The 16,065-nt window shown below is 43.8% G+C and overlaps 1 protein-coding gene across 3 annotated transcripts in view; it reads right to left on the minus strand.

Annotated features, from left to right (window-relative positions):
• The window catches only part of FBXO38 (F-box protein 38), a 42,587-nt gene extending 27,705 nt beyond the window's left edge, over positions 1 to 14,882 (minus strand). For 2 of the 3 annotated variants that reach the window (XM_050962535.1, XM_050962534.1), the window contains exons 1-4: positions 14,808 to 14,882; positions 2,843 to 3,031; positions 1,404 to 1,537; positions 38 to 201 (exon numbers count right to left, since the gene is read on the minus strand). In XM_050962535.1, the coding sequence (XP_050818492.1) occupies positions 38 to 201; positions 1,404 to 1,537; positions 2,843 to 2,970 (426 nt within the window). In that variant the 5' untranslated portion in view covers positions 2,971 to 3,031; positions 14,808 to 14,882. Of the gene's footprint in view, positions 1 to 37; positions 202 to 1,403; positions 1,538 to 2,842; positions 3,032 to 14,807 lie in introns of those variants that run through there. The other variant, XM_050962536.1, reaches the window with a different exon arrangement.
• Positions 14,883 to 16,065: the final 1,183 nt, after the last annotated feature.

Raw genomic sequence — 16,065 nt, forward strand, 5'->3', positions numbered from 1 at the left:
GATGAAAGGCATTTATCTTTTGAACCTGCACACTTACCAGCAGATTTGGGCAGGCCTGCAAGGCCTCTAGCACTCCAGGAATGCTGAAAGCTTCATGACCACGGACTCTGCGCCTTTCAAGGTACCTGGGGTGAAGACCATAGAGTTGTTCAATGTCTGGCATCTTCCTCAGCAATGTTAGGAAACTGGAATCAGTGAAACCTATGAGGAGGACACAAGTTTTGAATTTCTTGTGACAGTAAACATCTAGCTGTATGGACAGAACTTATGCTGCAATTATCTGTGTATAGTCAAAAAAATAATTCTCAGCCCCCCAATGCCAGAAGAGGTATTAGCTGATATAACAGATAGGTTCCATCCCCAGCTTTTACGAACAAATATTCTATATGTTCTGTTGCCTTTATATCCTTCAGGGCAGCTGTCAAAACTACAGGGCTAGCTGCATTTCTGTCCTCTCTCAGGTCTCTCTAGGTGCACCTCCATGAGTGTCAGGCCTCATCCATTTACCTTCCCCTGGGGGGAATCTCATTATTCTCCCACTCTTACATGAAGCCCTGGTCTACAGGACCCCATGTATCAATGGTGCTAACACAGCAGGTCTGAGGGTTTTGGTACCTGTGGTTCTTCCCTTTGAGAATCTGTGAACAGCAGTGAATACAGTAATCAGACAGCCTTCTTAAACCAAAGTACTGATTAGTCATAACAATAGGAACAAAATACAAGAGAAAAAGGATTTAAAAACAATAAAGAGCCTGTATACATGTATATCTCATCTCAACATCCTCCTGACAGGAACCCCTGTAAGTCTAACTTTCCAGACACTGCAACCTCTGGAGTGTTGCTCACCATTGCTCTCCTTCCGCCGCCTCCCTCCCCCCCGACCCCTCCCACCAAGAGTGTATCTTTAAATCCAGTGCAGGTCTTGCTGTTCAGAAGCTTGCTCTTCCCACCCCTGACAAATTCAATGGGTGAGCTTAGCAAGGGGTTGGAGATAGAACCTCCAAGTGAATGGCTCTTGCATTGACCTTGAAGTGTTGGCAGATGGGTGGCTAGATGAAGTCGTACTCTTTCTTATCTGCATGCAAACAGCCTCTTCTTGAATTACTCCACGTATTCATACAGTAAACCCCCTTACAACAAACATACATTATTTACAAGTTGTTACGGAGCAGCCTCATTTTCATCACTGTAGTATTCAACACACATACAGGCAGGATTTTCAAAAGTACCGAAGGGAGGAAGGCACCAACTACCACTGAAAATCAGTGAGCGATAAGCACTCATCTTTCTTGGCTGCTTTCGAAAAGCACATCCCATATGACTGTGTATAAATGATATCATAGCTCAGCAAGGTCTCATCAATACCCCATTAAGATAATACCCACATGAAGTGTACTACTTACCAGTGGGCATGTATTCCCACCAGCGGCCTGCACAGAGGTCCACGACCTTCACCACTCTCAGGTACAGAGTCACTGCTTCCTTCAGCTTCCGGGAGAGGCATTCCATGCACATGATATCCTGCAGGGGAAGGTACCTTTGGGATGGAAAGAAACTCTGCTCATCAAAGACTTTAGTTCATTTTCTCTCACACCAAAGAACATCCAAAGAATTACTATACAAACCCAGACATTCCTAACATCTAGAAAAGAATGGATTCAAATGAGATTTTTCAGATAGTACTGTAGCAACCTACGTAATGTGGCTAGGCAGAAGGGGTAGCATTTTGTTCATCAGGCAGCCAATGCATTTAAGGTAAAAAACAGAACAGTAGCCTTGCCATGTCGATACAGGTCTGAGGTAGAGACGGGAGACTTTGTGATGCTTTAGAATGTGTAGGGACCTATTTCCTTTCTTGCAAAGTTGCCATACATGAAGATCTGGAAACTTTATAGCTTTAAAGTGTGCATTTTAATTCTCTAGTTCATTGTAAATTGGGATCTGTTTAGTAGCAGCTGTCATTGCATTAGCCCCACAAACATACTTGCAATCTGTGTGACATTTTAAACTTGTCAGGAAGCTATTGACATGCCAGTCACATTATTCAAAGTCAAAGAGAATCTGTAAAATTGTAGTTAGAGTATTCCATTTATTTTTTAAATGGAATGAAGCATTTGATTAAAACTCTCAGTGGCAGGGTCAATGCTGCTCCAATATACCCAGATATGTATCACTGCATCTCCTGTAATGTATGCATAGTAACTGAATTTATCAGAGACACTGTAGTGCATGGCTGCACACCTTGGAACACGATCATGTCTAAAACCTGTAGGAGAGGTTGAACAGCAAGATTGCTGTGCTAATAGTATAGGAATCTGTACAAGTGAAACAAAGTTATGCGACAAACTTTAGACAAGCATCTACAAGGTATAAAAAGATACAATATTCATTCTAAGGCAAATTATTATCTGTCATCATTGTACACTTGCAGACTTTTTTAGTCAAACTTAACTTAAAAAATAAAAGATATAATGTTTCTCCGCTCTTTTGCTTGCTTCTACATGATCCTAATAGCAATTTTAACATAAGTTAGTTTTCAGGATACATGACTATATCAAGGAATATGAAGCATGTTTCTCTGGAAAGGTAACTTATTTACATAGTGTCACCTATGTGCTTAGTTTTAACAAAACAAATAAAGGTAGAGTTCCACAAGAAAGAAATCTCATACATCTCCTTTGTATTGTCCAGCAAAACCTCATCCACAAATACGGAGGTCTAAATTTAACTCCCATCTAACTACTAGTGGCATAGCTATTATTTTCTGAATGCCTGTCATTTGATTTTTATTCACAGATACCAAAGTGGAAGGGATGGGGAGACAAAAAATACAGCTTCTTACCTAAAGATATGGCAAAGTACTTCATGTGAGAGCTGGTTCATATAATCTTTTGGCTCATCTAGTTTGGTAGTTTCAGAGACTTCCCTACTCACGGAGCACGGTTTCACATTTTTCCGTCGAGGCCCCATATTTGCAATGATTTCTGATTAAAAGGATCAATTTTTACAATGCTATACAAATTCAGTGCAACTGAAAGACAAAAGGCAGGAGAAAGGGTACAGAGTAATGAACATTAGTTTACAGAAGGACTCAACAAAATCTGCCACTAAAAATTAACTCCAGAATGTCATTATCCAAAAGAATCAACTAAAAAGTGGATCTGGCAAGATATAAATCAATCTGCCTTGTGTATGAAGCTGGAAAAAAATTCCAGGCAAATGAATGAAGACTAACTAGAAAGTCTCTTTGAACCGAGTAAAATTAGTAAACAGAATACCACCTGGATCTCTTATGTAAATATCCCAGTAATTTAATTATAAATCGCTTCAGTAGTAGCCTTTTTCTAATTTAGAAAACAATAAAATGTCTCTGGAATTGCCACCCACATATCAATGAGCAAAGACATCTCATGGAAAAATAGATACAGACAATTACTAACCAAAGTGAACACATTTCAGTGTACTATTCTGCCCTAAAAAGGAAAAGCTCTTACAATCTTGCTTAAAGTTCTTAACTCAGCAATGCTGCATACATTTAATCTCTACTTTTATTGTTAAATTTGTATCTTATTATATGTCTGTAAATGTTGTTTCACCATAATTTTATATCTAATGTGCAATATGGCTGAGTTAATGATGATGTATTTTCTCTACTGAAATAATCCAAACCAAATGTTAGCGGTTTTTGCATTCATTTGTCTGGTTTTAAAGAAAAAGTGCCATGTTTAATAACTCTAATTAAGTTGACACCTCACAGAGATGAATGGCATGAGGTAGGAAGAGTTCACATCCTTGCTATTGCTGCTGTTTAGTTCAAGACTGTTTTCTGGATGGTTATGTTGACAGAGCATTGTTAAACCAGTTAACTCTGTCATGGATTTAACTTTCAACAGAAAGAGATGAAAACATTTTACTAATGATAGTTTAGAATTTCCAGACGGCAAGAAAAACAGTGTAAAAACTCCAAAACCGTGATATACACAAGTTTTGGATGGCCTATACTTTCTCCTGATCATGATGGCAAATTATTATTTTTATGAAAGATTTTGTTCAATTTAATTCAAATAATACAAAACTATTTGTGGGGGTCTTTCCCACAACAAGAAAATGATTGTAGAACAAATAAGTGGCAATAAGACTCAGAGCAGGTGGACACGAAAATACTTTGAGTTAACTTTTTCAAGCTGATTAGATTTTAAGTGGACTGTGTCCTCTAACATGTCTAGTGTCAACTTTTATCATTTCTCTGTGATAAGTGTTTTGTAGGAAATGTGTTTCCTAGCTTCACAATATGCAACAACAGATTTTTCTTCAGTTTTCCACAAACTAAAATTCATCTTTTGGTTGAGACTAAACATGGAAAATTGCAACCAAGGAGTGTGTAAAAATACGAAATTATTATCAAAATCATCTGTTGCAAACATAGTGGTTAATAGTATCAGAGGGGTAGCCGTCTTAGTCTGGATCTGTAAAAGTAGCAAAAGCAGATATGCATCTGACGAAGTGGGTATTCACCCATGAAAGCTCATGCTCCAAAACGTCTGTTAGTCTATAAGGTACCACAGGATTCTTTGCTGCTTTTATGGTGGTTAATGTTACGAAACACCATAAGTTGTCAATGTTAAACTGTCATAAACAGATAGCTAAGGGTTAACGTCTCTTTCACCTGGAAATAAGTATCTGAAGCACCTGACCAGAGGACCAATCAGGAAACAGGATTTTTTCAACTCTGGGTGGAGGGAAGTTTGTGTGTGAGTCCTTTGTTCTTGTCTTCTGCCTACTACCTCTCGGCTATGAGGGGATTTCTATTTTCCTGCTTTCTAATCTTCTGTTTCCAAATTGTGAGTACAGAGATCATAAAAATAATAGGGGTTATTGTTTTTTTCTTTTGTATTTACATGTCTATAGTTGCTGGAGTGCTTTGAATTGTATTCTTTTTGAATAAGGCTGTTTATTCATATTTCTTTTAAGCAAATGACCCTGTAATTGTCACCTTAATACAGAGAGACCATTTTTATGTATTTTTCTTTCTTTTTATATAAAGCTTTCTTTTAAGACCTGTTGGAGTTTTTCTTTAGTGGGGAACTCCAGGGAACTGAGTCTGCAGCTCACCAGGGAATTGGTGGGAGGAAGAAGTCAGGGGGAAATCTGTGTGTGTTAGATTTACTAGCCTGACTTTGCAGTCCCTCTGGGTGAAGAGGGAAGTGCTTGTGTTTCCAGGACTGGAAATAGAGAGGGTAAACTCCCTCTGTTTAGATTCACGGAGTTTGCTTCTGTGTATCTCTCCAGGAACACCTGGAGGGGGGAAGGGAAAAGGTTTATTTCCCTTTGTTGTGAGACTCAAGGGATTTGGGTCTTGGGGTCCCCAGGGAAGGTTTTTGTGGGGACCAGAGTGCCCCAAAACACTCTAATTTTTTGGGTGGTGGCAGCTTTACCAGGTCCAAGCTGGTAACTAAGCTTGGAGGTTTTCATGCTAACCCCCATATTTTGGACGCTAAGGTCCAAATCTGGGACTAGGGTTATGATATGAGTGGCAGTGGTGAGATAGATACAATCCAGAAGCCAGTAGGAATATTATATTTTTCTTTTCTCTGCTAGGGGCTTTTTAGCAGAGAGAAACAGTTTGGTTTTAAAAGGGAACCAGAGAGAATTTTTTTTTCTGCTCTCTCTGGCAGTTGTGGCTTGCATATTAAGCAAGAAACCATTAAGGAGCTGTTACGGGTCTTTTGTCACACAATAGCACTCCCATTAGGAGTCAAATACCAGCACTATATACATGCAAATAAAGTGGTTTTTCTGGTTTACTTTACATTGAAAACATTAGCTAGAGGAAGAAAGGGAAAAAGGCACCGTTGCTAGGCAGACCCCAGGAGGCAACAGAGAACCTGCAGTTCAGACATAAACACCGGAGGGCACCCCAACACAAGAAAACAGGAACCATGCCTCCCAATACAAAAATGGAGGCCAAAGAACAAATCAAAGAAGCTGAACACAGGCAACAACTGGAAAAAAGACAAAAAGAGGTGGAGCTGAAAGAAAAGGAAGAAAGCATCAAACTGGCAGCCTACAAAAGAGAATAAGCAGCCAAAGAGGCAGCCCACAAAAGAAAACTAGAAGAAGAAGAGGTGGCCCACAGAAGGAAACAAGAAGAAGAAGAGACAGCCCACAAAAGACAGATAGAACTCCAGAGGGAGGCACACCGCCAGACCCTGGAATTAGAAAAGGCTAAGCAACAGGCTCCAGCCAATCCTAACAACCCTTCGCCAATTATGGTTCCACAGCACAGGAAATTTCCCACCTACAAGGCAGGTGATGACACCGAGGCCTTCTTGGAAAATTTTGAAAGAGCCTGTCTTGGGTACAGCATCCCTGAAGACCAGTACATGGTAGAATTGAGGCCACAGCTCAGTGGACCTTTAGCAGAGGTGGCAGCTGAAATGCCTAAGCAGCAAATGAACGACTATAAACTTTTTCAAACCAAAGCCACATACAGAATGGGGATAACTCCAGATCATGCCCGTCAGCGTTTCAGAACCCAAAAGTGGAAACCAGATGTGTCATTTCCCAAACACGCCTACTACGTTGGGAAAAATTATGAGGCCTGGATATCAGGACACAATGTTAAAACCTTGGAAGAACTGCACCTCCTCATACAAATGGAGCAGTTCTTGGATGGTGTTCCAGAGGACATAACACGGTACATACAAGATGGAAAACCCAAAAATCTCGCTGAGGCGGGGAAGATTGGAGCCAGATGGATGGAAGTGGCGGAAAGCAAGAAAGCTACTGTCAAGGGAAACGAATACCCCAGAGGGCAAACCGACCATAAACCCTACAACCGAGGGCAGCCAAAGACCCCACATACAACCCAAGTAAAGCCACAGACGCCCTATTCTTCCACCTCACCAGTCTCCAGTAACCCACCTTGACCCAGTGACCCATCAAATGGAAGATGCTTTAAGTGTAATGAACTGGGACATATCAAGGCCAACTGTCCAAAGAAGGTCATCCGAGTGCAGTTCATTACACCACCATCACCCAAAAGATCCCCAGGCCCAGATGCCTCTCAAATACCCTTGGAGCGAAGGGAAAATTTGAGAGTGGGCAGAAAGAAGGTTACTGCGTGGAGAGACACGGGGGCACAAGTGTCAGCTATCCACCAATCCTTCGTTGACCCTAAATTCATCAACCCAAAGGCCCAAGTGACAATTTACCCCTTCATGTCACAAGCTGTAGACTTGCCTACAGCTGAACTGCCTGTCCAGTACAAAGGCTGGTCAGGAATGTGGACTTTTGCAGTCTATGACAATTATCCTATCCCCATGCTACTGGGGGAAGACTTGGCCAACCAGGTGAAGCGGGCCAAGCGAGTGGAAATGGTTACACGTAGCCAAACCAGGCAAGCTTCCAGACCCATTCCTGTTCCTGAGCCGTCCACAGATGCCCCGTCTGTGTTACCGGAGACCCAGACAGAGGTAGTGGACCCGGATTCCATGCCAACCACTGAAACAGCCACAGCACCTCCAGTCCCAGGCCCGGAACTGGAACAGCAACCAGCACCAGCAAGTGCAACCACATCTTCAAACTCAACGCCAGAGGGCGCCAGCGAGCCAAAACTGGTAGAAGCAACAGACAGCCACACCCAAAAGGCTCAGCCAGAGCCTGAAATACCCTCAGGTGCACCAGCGAAGAGCGGTTCACCAGCAACGGAAACAACCCCATCACCTACATCGCTTCCAGAGGGACCAAGCCCAAGTCCCCAGTCTGAGGAAGAACTGGTGACCCCAGCCTCAAGGGAACAGTTCCAGACTGAGCAGGAAGCAGATGACAGCCTTCAGAAAGCTTGGGCGGCGGCACGGAGCACCCCACCGCCTCTCAACTCTTCTAATCGATCCCGGTTTGTTATAGACCAAGGACTTTTATACATGAAGATTCTTTCTGGTGGACACCGGGAAGAATGGCAGCCGCAAAAACAGTTGGTGTTTCCAACTAAGTACCGAGGGAAGCTCTTAAGCTTAGCCCATGATCATCCCAGTGGCCATGCTGGGAGGGGATGGGCAAGGACATTGCCAAGTATGTCCGGTCTTGTGAGGTATGCCAAAAAGTGGGAAAACCCCAAGACCAGGTCAAGGCCCCTCTCCAGCCACTCCCCATAATTGAGGTCCCATTTCAGCAAGTAGCTGTGGATATTCTGGGTCCTTTCCCAAAAAAGACGCCCAGAGGAAAGCAGTACGTACTGACTTTCGTGGACTTTGCTACCCGATGGCCGGAAGCAGTAGCTCTAGGCAACACCAGGGTTAACACTGTGTGCCTGGCCCTAACAGACATTTTTGCCAGGGTAGGTTGGCCCTCTGACATCCTTACAGATTCAGGATCTAATTTCCTGGCAGGGACCATGCAAAACCTGTGGAAAACGCATGGGGTGAACCACTTGGTTGCCACCCAGTACCACCATCAAACCAATGGCCTGGTGGAAAGGTTTAATGGAACTTTGGGGGGCCATGATATGTAAATTCGTCAACGAATACTCCAATAATTGGGACCTAGTGTTGCAGCAGTTACTGTTTGCCTACAGGGCTGTACCACATCCCAGTTTAGGGTTTTCACCGTTTGAACTTGTGTATGGTCACGAGGTTAAGAGGCCATTACAGTTGGTGAAGCAGCAATGGGAGGAGTTTACGCCTTCTCCAGGAACTAACATTCTGGACTTTGTAAGCAACCTACAAAGCACCCTCCGACACTCTTTAGCTCGTGCTAGAGAAAACCTAAAGGATGCTCAGGAAGAGCAAAAGGCCTGGTATGACAGACATGCCAGAGAACGTTCCTTCAAGGTAGGAGACCAGGTTATGGTCTTGAAGGCGCAACAGGCCCATAAGATGGAAGCATCATGGGAAGGGCCATTCACGGTCCAAGAGCGCCTAGGAACTGTAAACTACCTCATAGCATTTCCCAATTCCTCACTAAAGCCCAGAGTGTACCATGTTAATTCTCTCAAGCCTTTCTATTCCAGAGACTTACAGGTTTGTCAGTTTACAGTCCAGGGAGATGATGCTGAGTGGCCTGACGGTGTCTACTATGAAGGGAAAAAAGACGGTGGCGTGAAAAAGGTGAACCTCTCAACCACCCTGGAACGTCTGCAGCGGCGACAAATCAAGGAGCTGTGCACTAGCTTCACCCCATTGTTCTCAGCCACCCCAGGACGGACTGAACGGGCATACCACTCCATTGACACAGGTAATGCTCACCCAATTAGAACCCCACCCTACCGGATGTCTCCTCATGCCCAAGCTGCTATAGAACGGGAGATCCAGAACATGCTACAGATGGGTATAATCCGCTCATCTACCAGTGCATGGGCATCTCCAGTGGTTCTGGTACCCAAACCAGATGGGGAAATACGCTTTTGCGTGGACTACCGTAAGCTAAATGCGGTAACTCGTCCGGACAACTATCCAATGCCCCGCACCGATGAGCTATTGGAAAAGTTGGGACGGGCCCAGTTCATCTCTACAATAGACTTAACCAAGGGGTACTGGCAAGTACCGCTAGATGAACCTGCGAAGGAGAGGTCAGCATTCGTCACCCATGCGGGGGTGTATGAATTTAATGTCCTTCCTTTCGGCCTTCGAAATGCACCCGCCACCTTCCAAAGGCTGGTAGATGGTCTACTAGCAGGACTGGGAGAATATGCAGTTGCCTACCTCGATGATGTGGCCATTTTTTCGGACTCCTGGCCCGAACACCTACTACACCTGGAAAAGGTCTTTGAGCGCATCAGGCAGGCCAGACTAACTGTTAAGGCCAAAAAGTGTCAAATATGCCAAAACAGAGTAACTTACCTGGGGCACCAGGTGGGTCGAGGAACCATAAACCCCCTACAGGCCAAGGTAAATGCTATCCAAAAGTGGCCTGTCCCAAGGTCAAAAAAACAGGTCCAATCCTTCTTAGGCTTGGCCGGGTACTACAGGCGATTTGTACCACACTACAGCCAAATCGCTGCCCCACTGACTGACCTGACCAAAAAGACCCAGCCAAATGCAGTTAAGTGGACTGATAAGTGTCAAAAGGCCTTTACCCAACTTAAGGCAACGCTCATGTCTGACCCTGTGCTCAGGGCCCCGGATTTTAACAAGCCATTCCTAGTAACCACGGATGCATCTGAGCGTGGTATAGGAGCAGTTCTCATGCAGGAAGCAACAGATCACAACTTCCATCCTGTCGTGTTTCTCAGCAAGAAACTCTCTAAGAGGGAAAGTCACTGGTCAGTCAGTAAAAAGAAATGCTATGCCATTGTGTACGCCCTGGAAAAGCTACGCCCATATGTTTGGGGACGGCGGTTCCAGCTACAAACTGACCATGCTGCGCTAAAGTGGCTTCATACTGCCAAGGGGAACAACAAAAAACTTCTTCGTTGGAGTTTAGCTCTCCAAGATTTTAATTTTGAAATTCAGCACATCTCAGGAGCTTCTAACAAAGTAGCGAATGCACTCTCCCGTGAGAGTTTCCCAGAATCCAGTAGTTAAAAAGTGTTCTTAAACTGTAAAAGTCTGTTAGTTATATACTTAGTGGTATATGTAACAGTGCATGTGTTGTATTAATCTGTTTAGATTAAAGTTCTAGGAGGAAATCGCCGCCAGTGAGCTTCCCCACTGTCTGCAATTTGGGGGGCGTGTCATAAACAGATAGCTAAGGGTTAACATCTCTTTCACCTGGAAATAAGTATCTGAAGCACCTGACCAGAGGACCAATCAGGAAACAGGATTTTTTCAACTCTGGGTGGAGGGAAGTTTGTGTGTGAGTCCTTTGTTCTTGTCTTCTGCCTACTCTCTCTCGGTTATGAGGGGATTTCTATTTTCCTGCTTTCTAATCTTCTGTTTCCAAGTTGTGAGTACAGAGATCATAAAAATAATAGGGGTTATTGTTTTTTTCTTTTGTATTTACATGTCTATAGTTGCTGGAGTGCTTTGAATTGTATTCTTTTTGAATAAGGCTGTTTATTCATATTTCTTTTAAGCAAATGACCCTGTATTTGTCACCTTAATACAGAGAGACCATTTTTATGTATTTTTCTTTCTTTTTATATAAAGCTTTCTTTTAAGACCTGTTGGAGTTTTTCTTTAGTGGGGAACTCCAGGGAACTGAGTCTGCAGCTCACCAGGGAATTGGTGGGAGGAAGAAGTCAGGGGGAAATCTGTGTGTGTTAGATTTACTAGCCTGACTTTGCAGTCCCTCTGGGTGAAGAGGGAAGTGCTTGTGTTTCCAGGACTGGAAATAGAGAGGGTAAACTCCCTCTGTTTAGATTCACGGAGTTTGCTTCTGTGTATCTCTCCAGGAACACCTGGAGGGGGGAAGGGAAAAGGTTTATTTCCCTTTGTTGTGAGACTCAAGGGATTTGGGTCTTGGGGTCCCCAGGGAAGGTTTTTGTGGGGACCAAAGTGCCCCAAAACACTCTAATTTTTTGGGTGGTGGCAGCTTTACCAGGTCCAAGCTGGTAACTAAGCTTGGAGGTTTTCATGCTAACCCCCATATTTTGGACGCTAAGGTCCATATCTGGGACTAGGTTTATGACATAAACGTTATCATTTAACTACATATTGTATTTCTACTGTGATTCTAGCAATAGACACAATACAAATAGTACATTACATGATTTCCCCTCATTCTTTATATTCCCAATACCTAGGGTCTTCAGCTGCTGACAACCAGTTCATTTAACTGATCTTGGTTCTCTTCCTTCTTTGGTTAAGTTGCAGATGAAGGAGAATAGATTTTAAAAGGACTGAAGGGTTTAGCACTGATAAACTGTCCTAACCTGAAGTCAGTATATTTCAAAGGCAGGTCGATGGGCATATGAAGAGCATTTTAGAACAGATTAGAGAAAAACTGTGTTCACCAAATGTAAATTTTGTATCAGACAGAAAACCTCAAAACATTATGAATGTCACTGAGATCTAATGATGAAAAGGCTTTTATTTAATAGCTAATTTGTCAGCATTCTAAATTCTGAAATCATACAATGCACACCTAGGTAATACTACCCTCTTTCCCCTCAAGAGATATTAAGTCATATTTTGCCCTACATATACTGTAGGTGTAACAAAACTTAGCTTTTACAAATCCCAATATCAACAGAAATGTTTATTTATATATCCATCTGTTACAATATTTTCAATTGAAATATTGCAGCATTGTTCAAGTGTATGAGAGTGAAATTGACTAGAAATGGCCCATAAACAAATGAGAGATTATTCTATTTATTTTGCCCAGCCTGGTAGATTACTGCATGTAGTAAATTCATAACATAACCAAGGAAGATAAGTTTATAAAATTGTCAGATTAATATTAAGGTTGTTTGCAACAAATCTACTTTAACTGTATGATTTTTAAAGTGACAGGATCCTTTTTTAAAGCCTCTAAATATAAGCATCTCTGTAACTGTAAGATCACAGTACTCTTCTCACAACAGCCCACAAAATCACACACTCTTTACACCTCCATAAAAAGAGGAACACACAGGCCAACTAAATATTTTATTACCAACCAACAGGCAAGGATTAGGATCCCAACTGAGCCACCCAGAACATCTGTAAGACAAGATTTCCCAAATAGGATCCAGAGACACTGGAGGGCTTTGGTACAGATTTTTATAAATGGGTATCCAAGTTTTGCAATGTTATATGGATTCCAAGTGAATTTCACCATATTCCTCCAGTTGGAGGACAGACAGACAGACAGCAGCAGAGAATGGAAAACATTTTAGTTTTATACAGAGTTTAAGATATTTCAAGGTAAAAAAGTGTCTGATATAGCCATGTTAGTCTGGATCTGTAAAAGCAGCAAATAGTCTGTAAGGTGCTACAGGCCTAACAGATGTATTGGAGCATGAGCTTTCGTGGGTGGATACCCACTTCATCGGATGCACATGCATGTGCATGCATCCGACGAAGTGGGTATTCACCCACGAAAGCTCACGCTCCAATACATCTGTTAGTCTATAAGCTGCCACAGGACTCTTTGCTGCTTTGATATAAGATAACGCATGAAAAGGAAGATTTAAGTCAAGTAGAGGGTAAGTCAGTAGTTTGAAGTGGAGGAGGAAAACAGGGAAGAGCTCCATAGAGAAGTAAAGGAGCCACCTCCACTTGTGGGAGTCCAGTGCAGAAAATATAAAGGTATGAGTTAGTCTACATGAGCAGCTCCTGACATTTCTGGTGATGTCTGTGCTTTGAATTAGATCTCATCACTGAGACACAAAATACCTGGTCACCCAGAACTATGTAATCTTCATAGAGCAGCATATGGGCCATTAGGCAATGATTGTAGGGAATAAGTCTCTACATACAAGTTTTAAAAACTAACACATTCTCACTATTTTAGTTCTGCTGTTTTAGAACAAATGACTCTTCTAAACAATCCGTACATATTCCTTTGATATTTAAGCAAAGCAGGCAGAAAATGCAGAGAATTTTATTCTTCTTGATTTTAATATAGTTAAGGTAAAAAAAGTGATAATACATGAACAATGGTTTGATGTGTTATATTCTCAATTAGTGACTTCTGTGTTCAACTTGAGAAGTTTAGAAAACTCCGTTTTGATTTGTAACAACCAGAACTATCAACTTAGCCTTCTTTTGGGAAACAAACTGAGCCATTTCAAACACAACAGCAATTGTAGAATCAGTGAGCTGTCAATTCTGTTGACAGTTTGAAAAGAAGAATACAACCCAGAACAAACTGCTGGTCTAAGTATTGTAAAACTTGGTTTTATCAGTTGACATAGTAGCACTGACCTGGAAGATAAGGGGAGCAAATATATGCTGACACCAGGGACTACTTAAGGAGTACCACTTGAGACAATAGCCACATGCTATCTACTATGATATTCCTGTTATGGGGTAAGCTGAGCCTAAAGAATGCCTATAAATTTTTTAGTGCAGTAGGCAAAAGGCAATGTACGATAGATAATCAGCAATCCTCGTCTCCTAGTGTATCTTTGATATTCACATTAAATATGTCTGCTGCTTGGAGACTTTTTTTTGGTTGGGGGGGGGGGGAAGGAGACATCCTCCTATAAGTTATTTTGTGTGAGCTTAGTTTTCTACTGCATCCTGTCTCTAAGTTGATTTTTCCACCTTTTCCAGGTGGTAATTTAGAAGGCATCACTATTTTTCAGGCCTGTTTGATGTTGTGATGCTACATTATTCAAATTTAATTCCCTTTCTTTGAAGTAACTAGGAAGAAAAACAAGGAAAAAGGGAGAGTAACTGGAAAGTACCTCCACCTGCCCAGGTTTGGAATGATGAGGCAGAGCACGGCACCAAGAGGGATGAAGCAGGGTCTCCCAGGGCAGCCTCATGCACTTACAGCGCAGTACGTGACGGTGGGGAGACGGGGAAGCAAATCCCAAAGGAAGGGGAGAGAGCGAGAGAAAGACACTCGCTCTACACGGTAGAGGCGACCCACCCCAGCAGGGAAAAGGTCACCCAGATCGCGGGTCTCCCTCAGGTCGCTGGGGATGGAAAGGGCCCCTTCCCCCATTCCCAGCGGCAGGCCCTGGCGAGAGGTCAGTCAGCCAACCCCCGCACCAACGGCCGCCAGCCCCAGCGCCCGCAACGGTCATCGCTGCCCGCGATCGCTGCCTCGGCCACCGCCCGCGGCGCCCACCAGGAAAAGGAGGCACGCGCCGCTCTCCCTTCCACTGGGCCAGGCCCAGCGCCTCCCTCCTGCCCCCGGGGGCGCGTGTGCAGCGAGCCAGAGCGGCTGTACGTAACCCTAAACCTCCCCCTCCCAGCCCCACCGCCCCTTACCTGGCCGCCAGTGTCGCCTGTTATTGTGACTGCGGAGGGGAGGGATAATCCCGACAGACACTTCCGGCCACCCAGCGCTTCCGTTTCCGCTAGCGTCAGCCACGCTTCCGGTCCCTGAACCCACAACGGGGGAAAATCAACCCTTTCTGTGGCCTTCCCGCGCCGCCATCTTGGATGCGGCACCTCTAGGATATTCTCATTGCAGCCCAATCGCCGCCATCTTAGGTGTGGCCTCTCTGCCCTCGGGCGAATGGCGTCTCTGTGTGGGCGATGGGAGGGAGTTGGGGGAAATCCCAGCACCACTTCAGTCTGTTACTCCCTGGTGGAGGCCAGGTTTACTGCCTTGGACGAGCAGGCTCAGGCCCCAGCAAACCTATCTGTCTCCTGTACCACTGCTGCCAGGCTCAGCCTCCAGCCCCCACTCTGTACAGGGCAGGGCAGCTCCCCAGGGCCCAAGGCCAGCAGGGAGTAGGCAGGTGACCAGGTTGGAGCGTGGCACAGAGCTGATGTCTCACAATTGTGTTGTACATCTATACTCCAGTGTCCGGGCCCAGGCTGTTTGGGGAGAGGGAAAGAGAAAGAGGCCCAGATCCTCAAAAGCAGCGAGGGGCTTACCTACCTTGAGGATTTGGCTCTAATCCTGCTTGTGCATGATTTTCTCCTGTGCATTGTGAAAGTCCAGTGGATGCAGAGACGCTGCCACTTAGCCCATGAAAGTGGACAGCTGGCAGCATGTGCACAGTACCCTTACAGATTTTAATCCACCCATGCACAGGTCCTTTTCTGTTCATTTGCCCAAAGCATTCATCTGAGCAAGGTCTTATGCATATGACTATTCACAGCAAAGGAATTTGGGGTTTGTAGAGAGTCTTTTAATCAAGAAACAAAATTCAGTTTGTGACACAATACCTTTGTTTGGAGGAGAAGCAGAAGTAGTTCTGATGGAAAAGGCCTAAGATTTAAAAAGGCCTGCGATTTCGGCTTCTGCCTCTTCTGCTTTTAGCTAAAGGATGGGCCTAGGGATTTGGATGATAAAAGGAACCTGAGGATCAAGGATAGGACAGGCATTTAATCTCATATTTAGCCATGTCAACTATTTACTAATTGGCCCGCTTGACACGTAAATATATGCAGCTGTTTTCTCATGTATCCCCAAAGACATTTAATGCCAGAGGGTCAAGGCATGTACCTTATACTCCTTTCAAAATGACAAATGTATCCGCAACAGATGTCTCTTGTATCCCCCTCCCCAAAATAA

The sequence above is a fragment of the Gopherus flavomarginatus genome, chromosome 7 (genome assembly GCF_025201925.1).
Source record: "Gopherus flavomarginatus isolate rGopFla2 chromosome 7, rGopFla2.mat.asm, whole genome shotgun sequence".
Lineage (NCBI taxonomy): Eukaryota > Metazoa > Chordata > Testudines > Testudinidae > Gopherus > Gopherus flavomarginatus.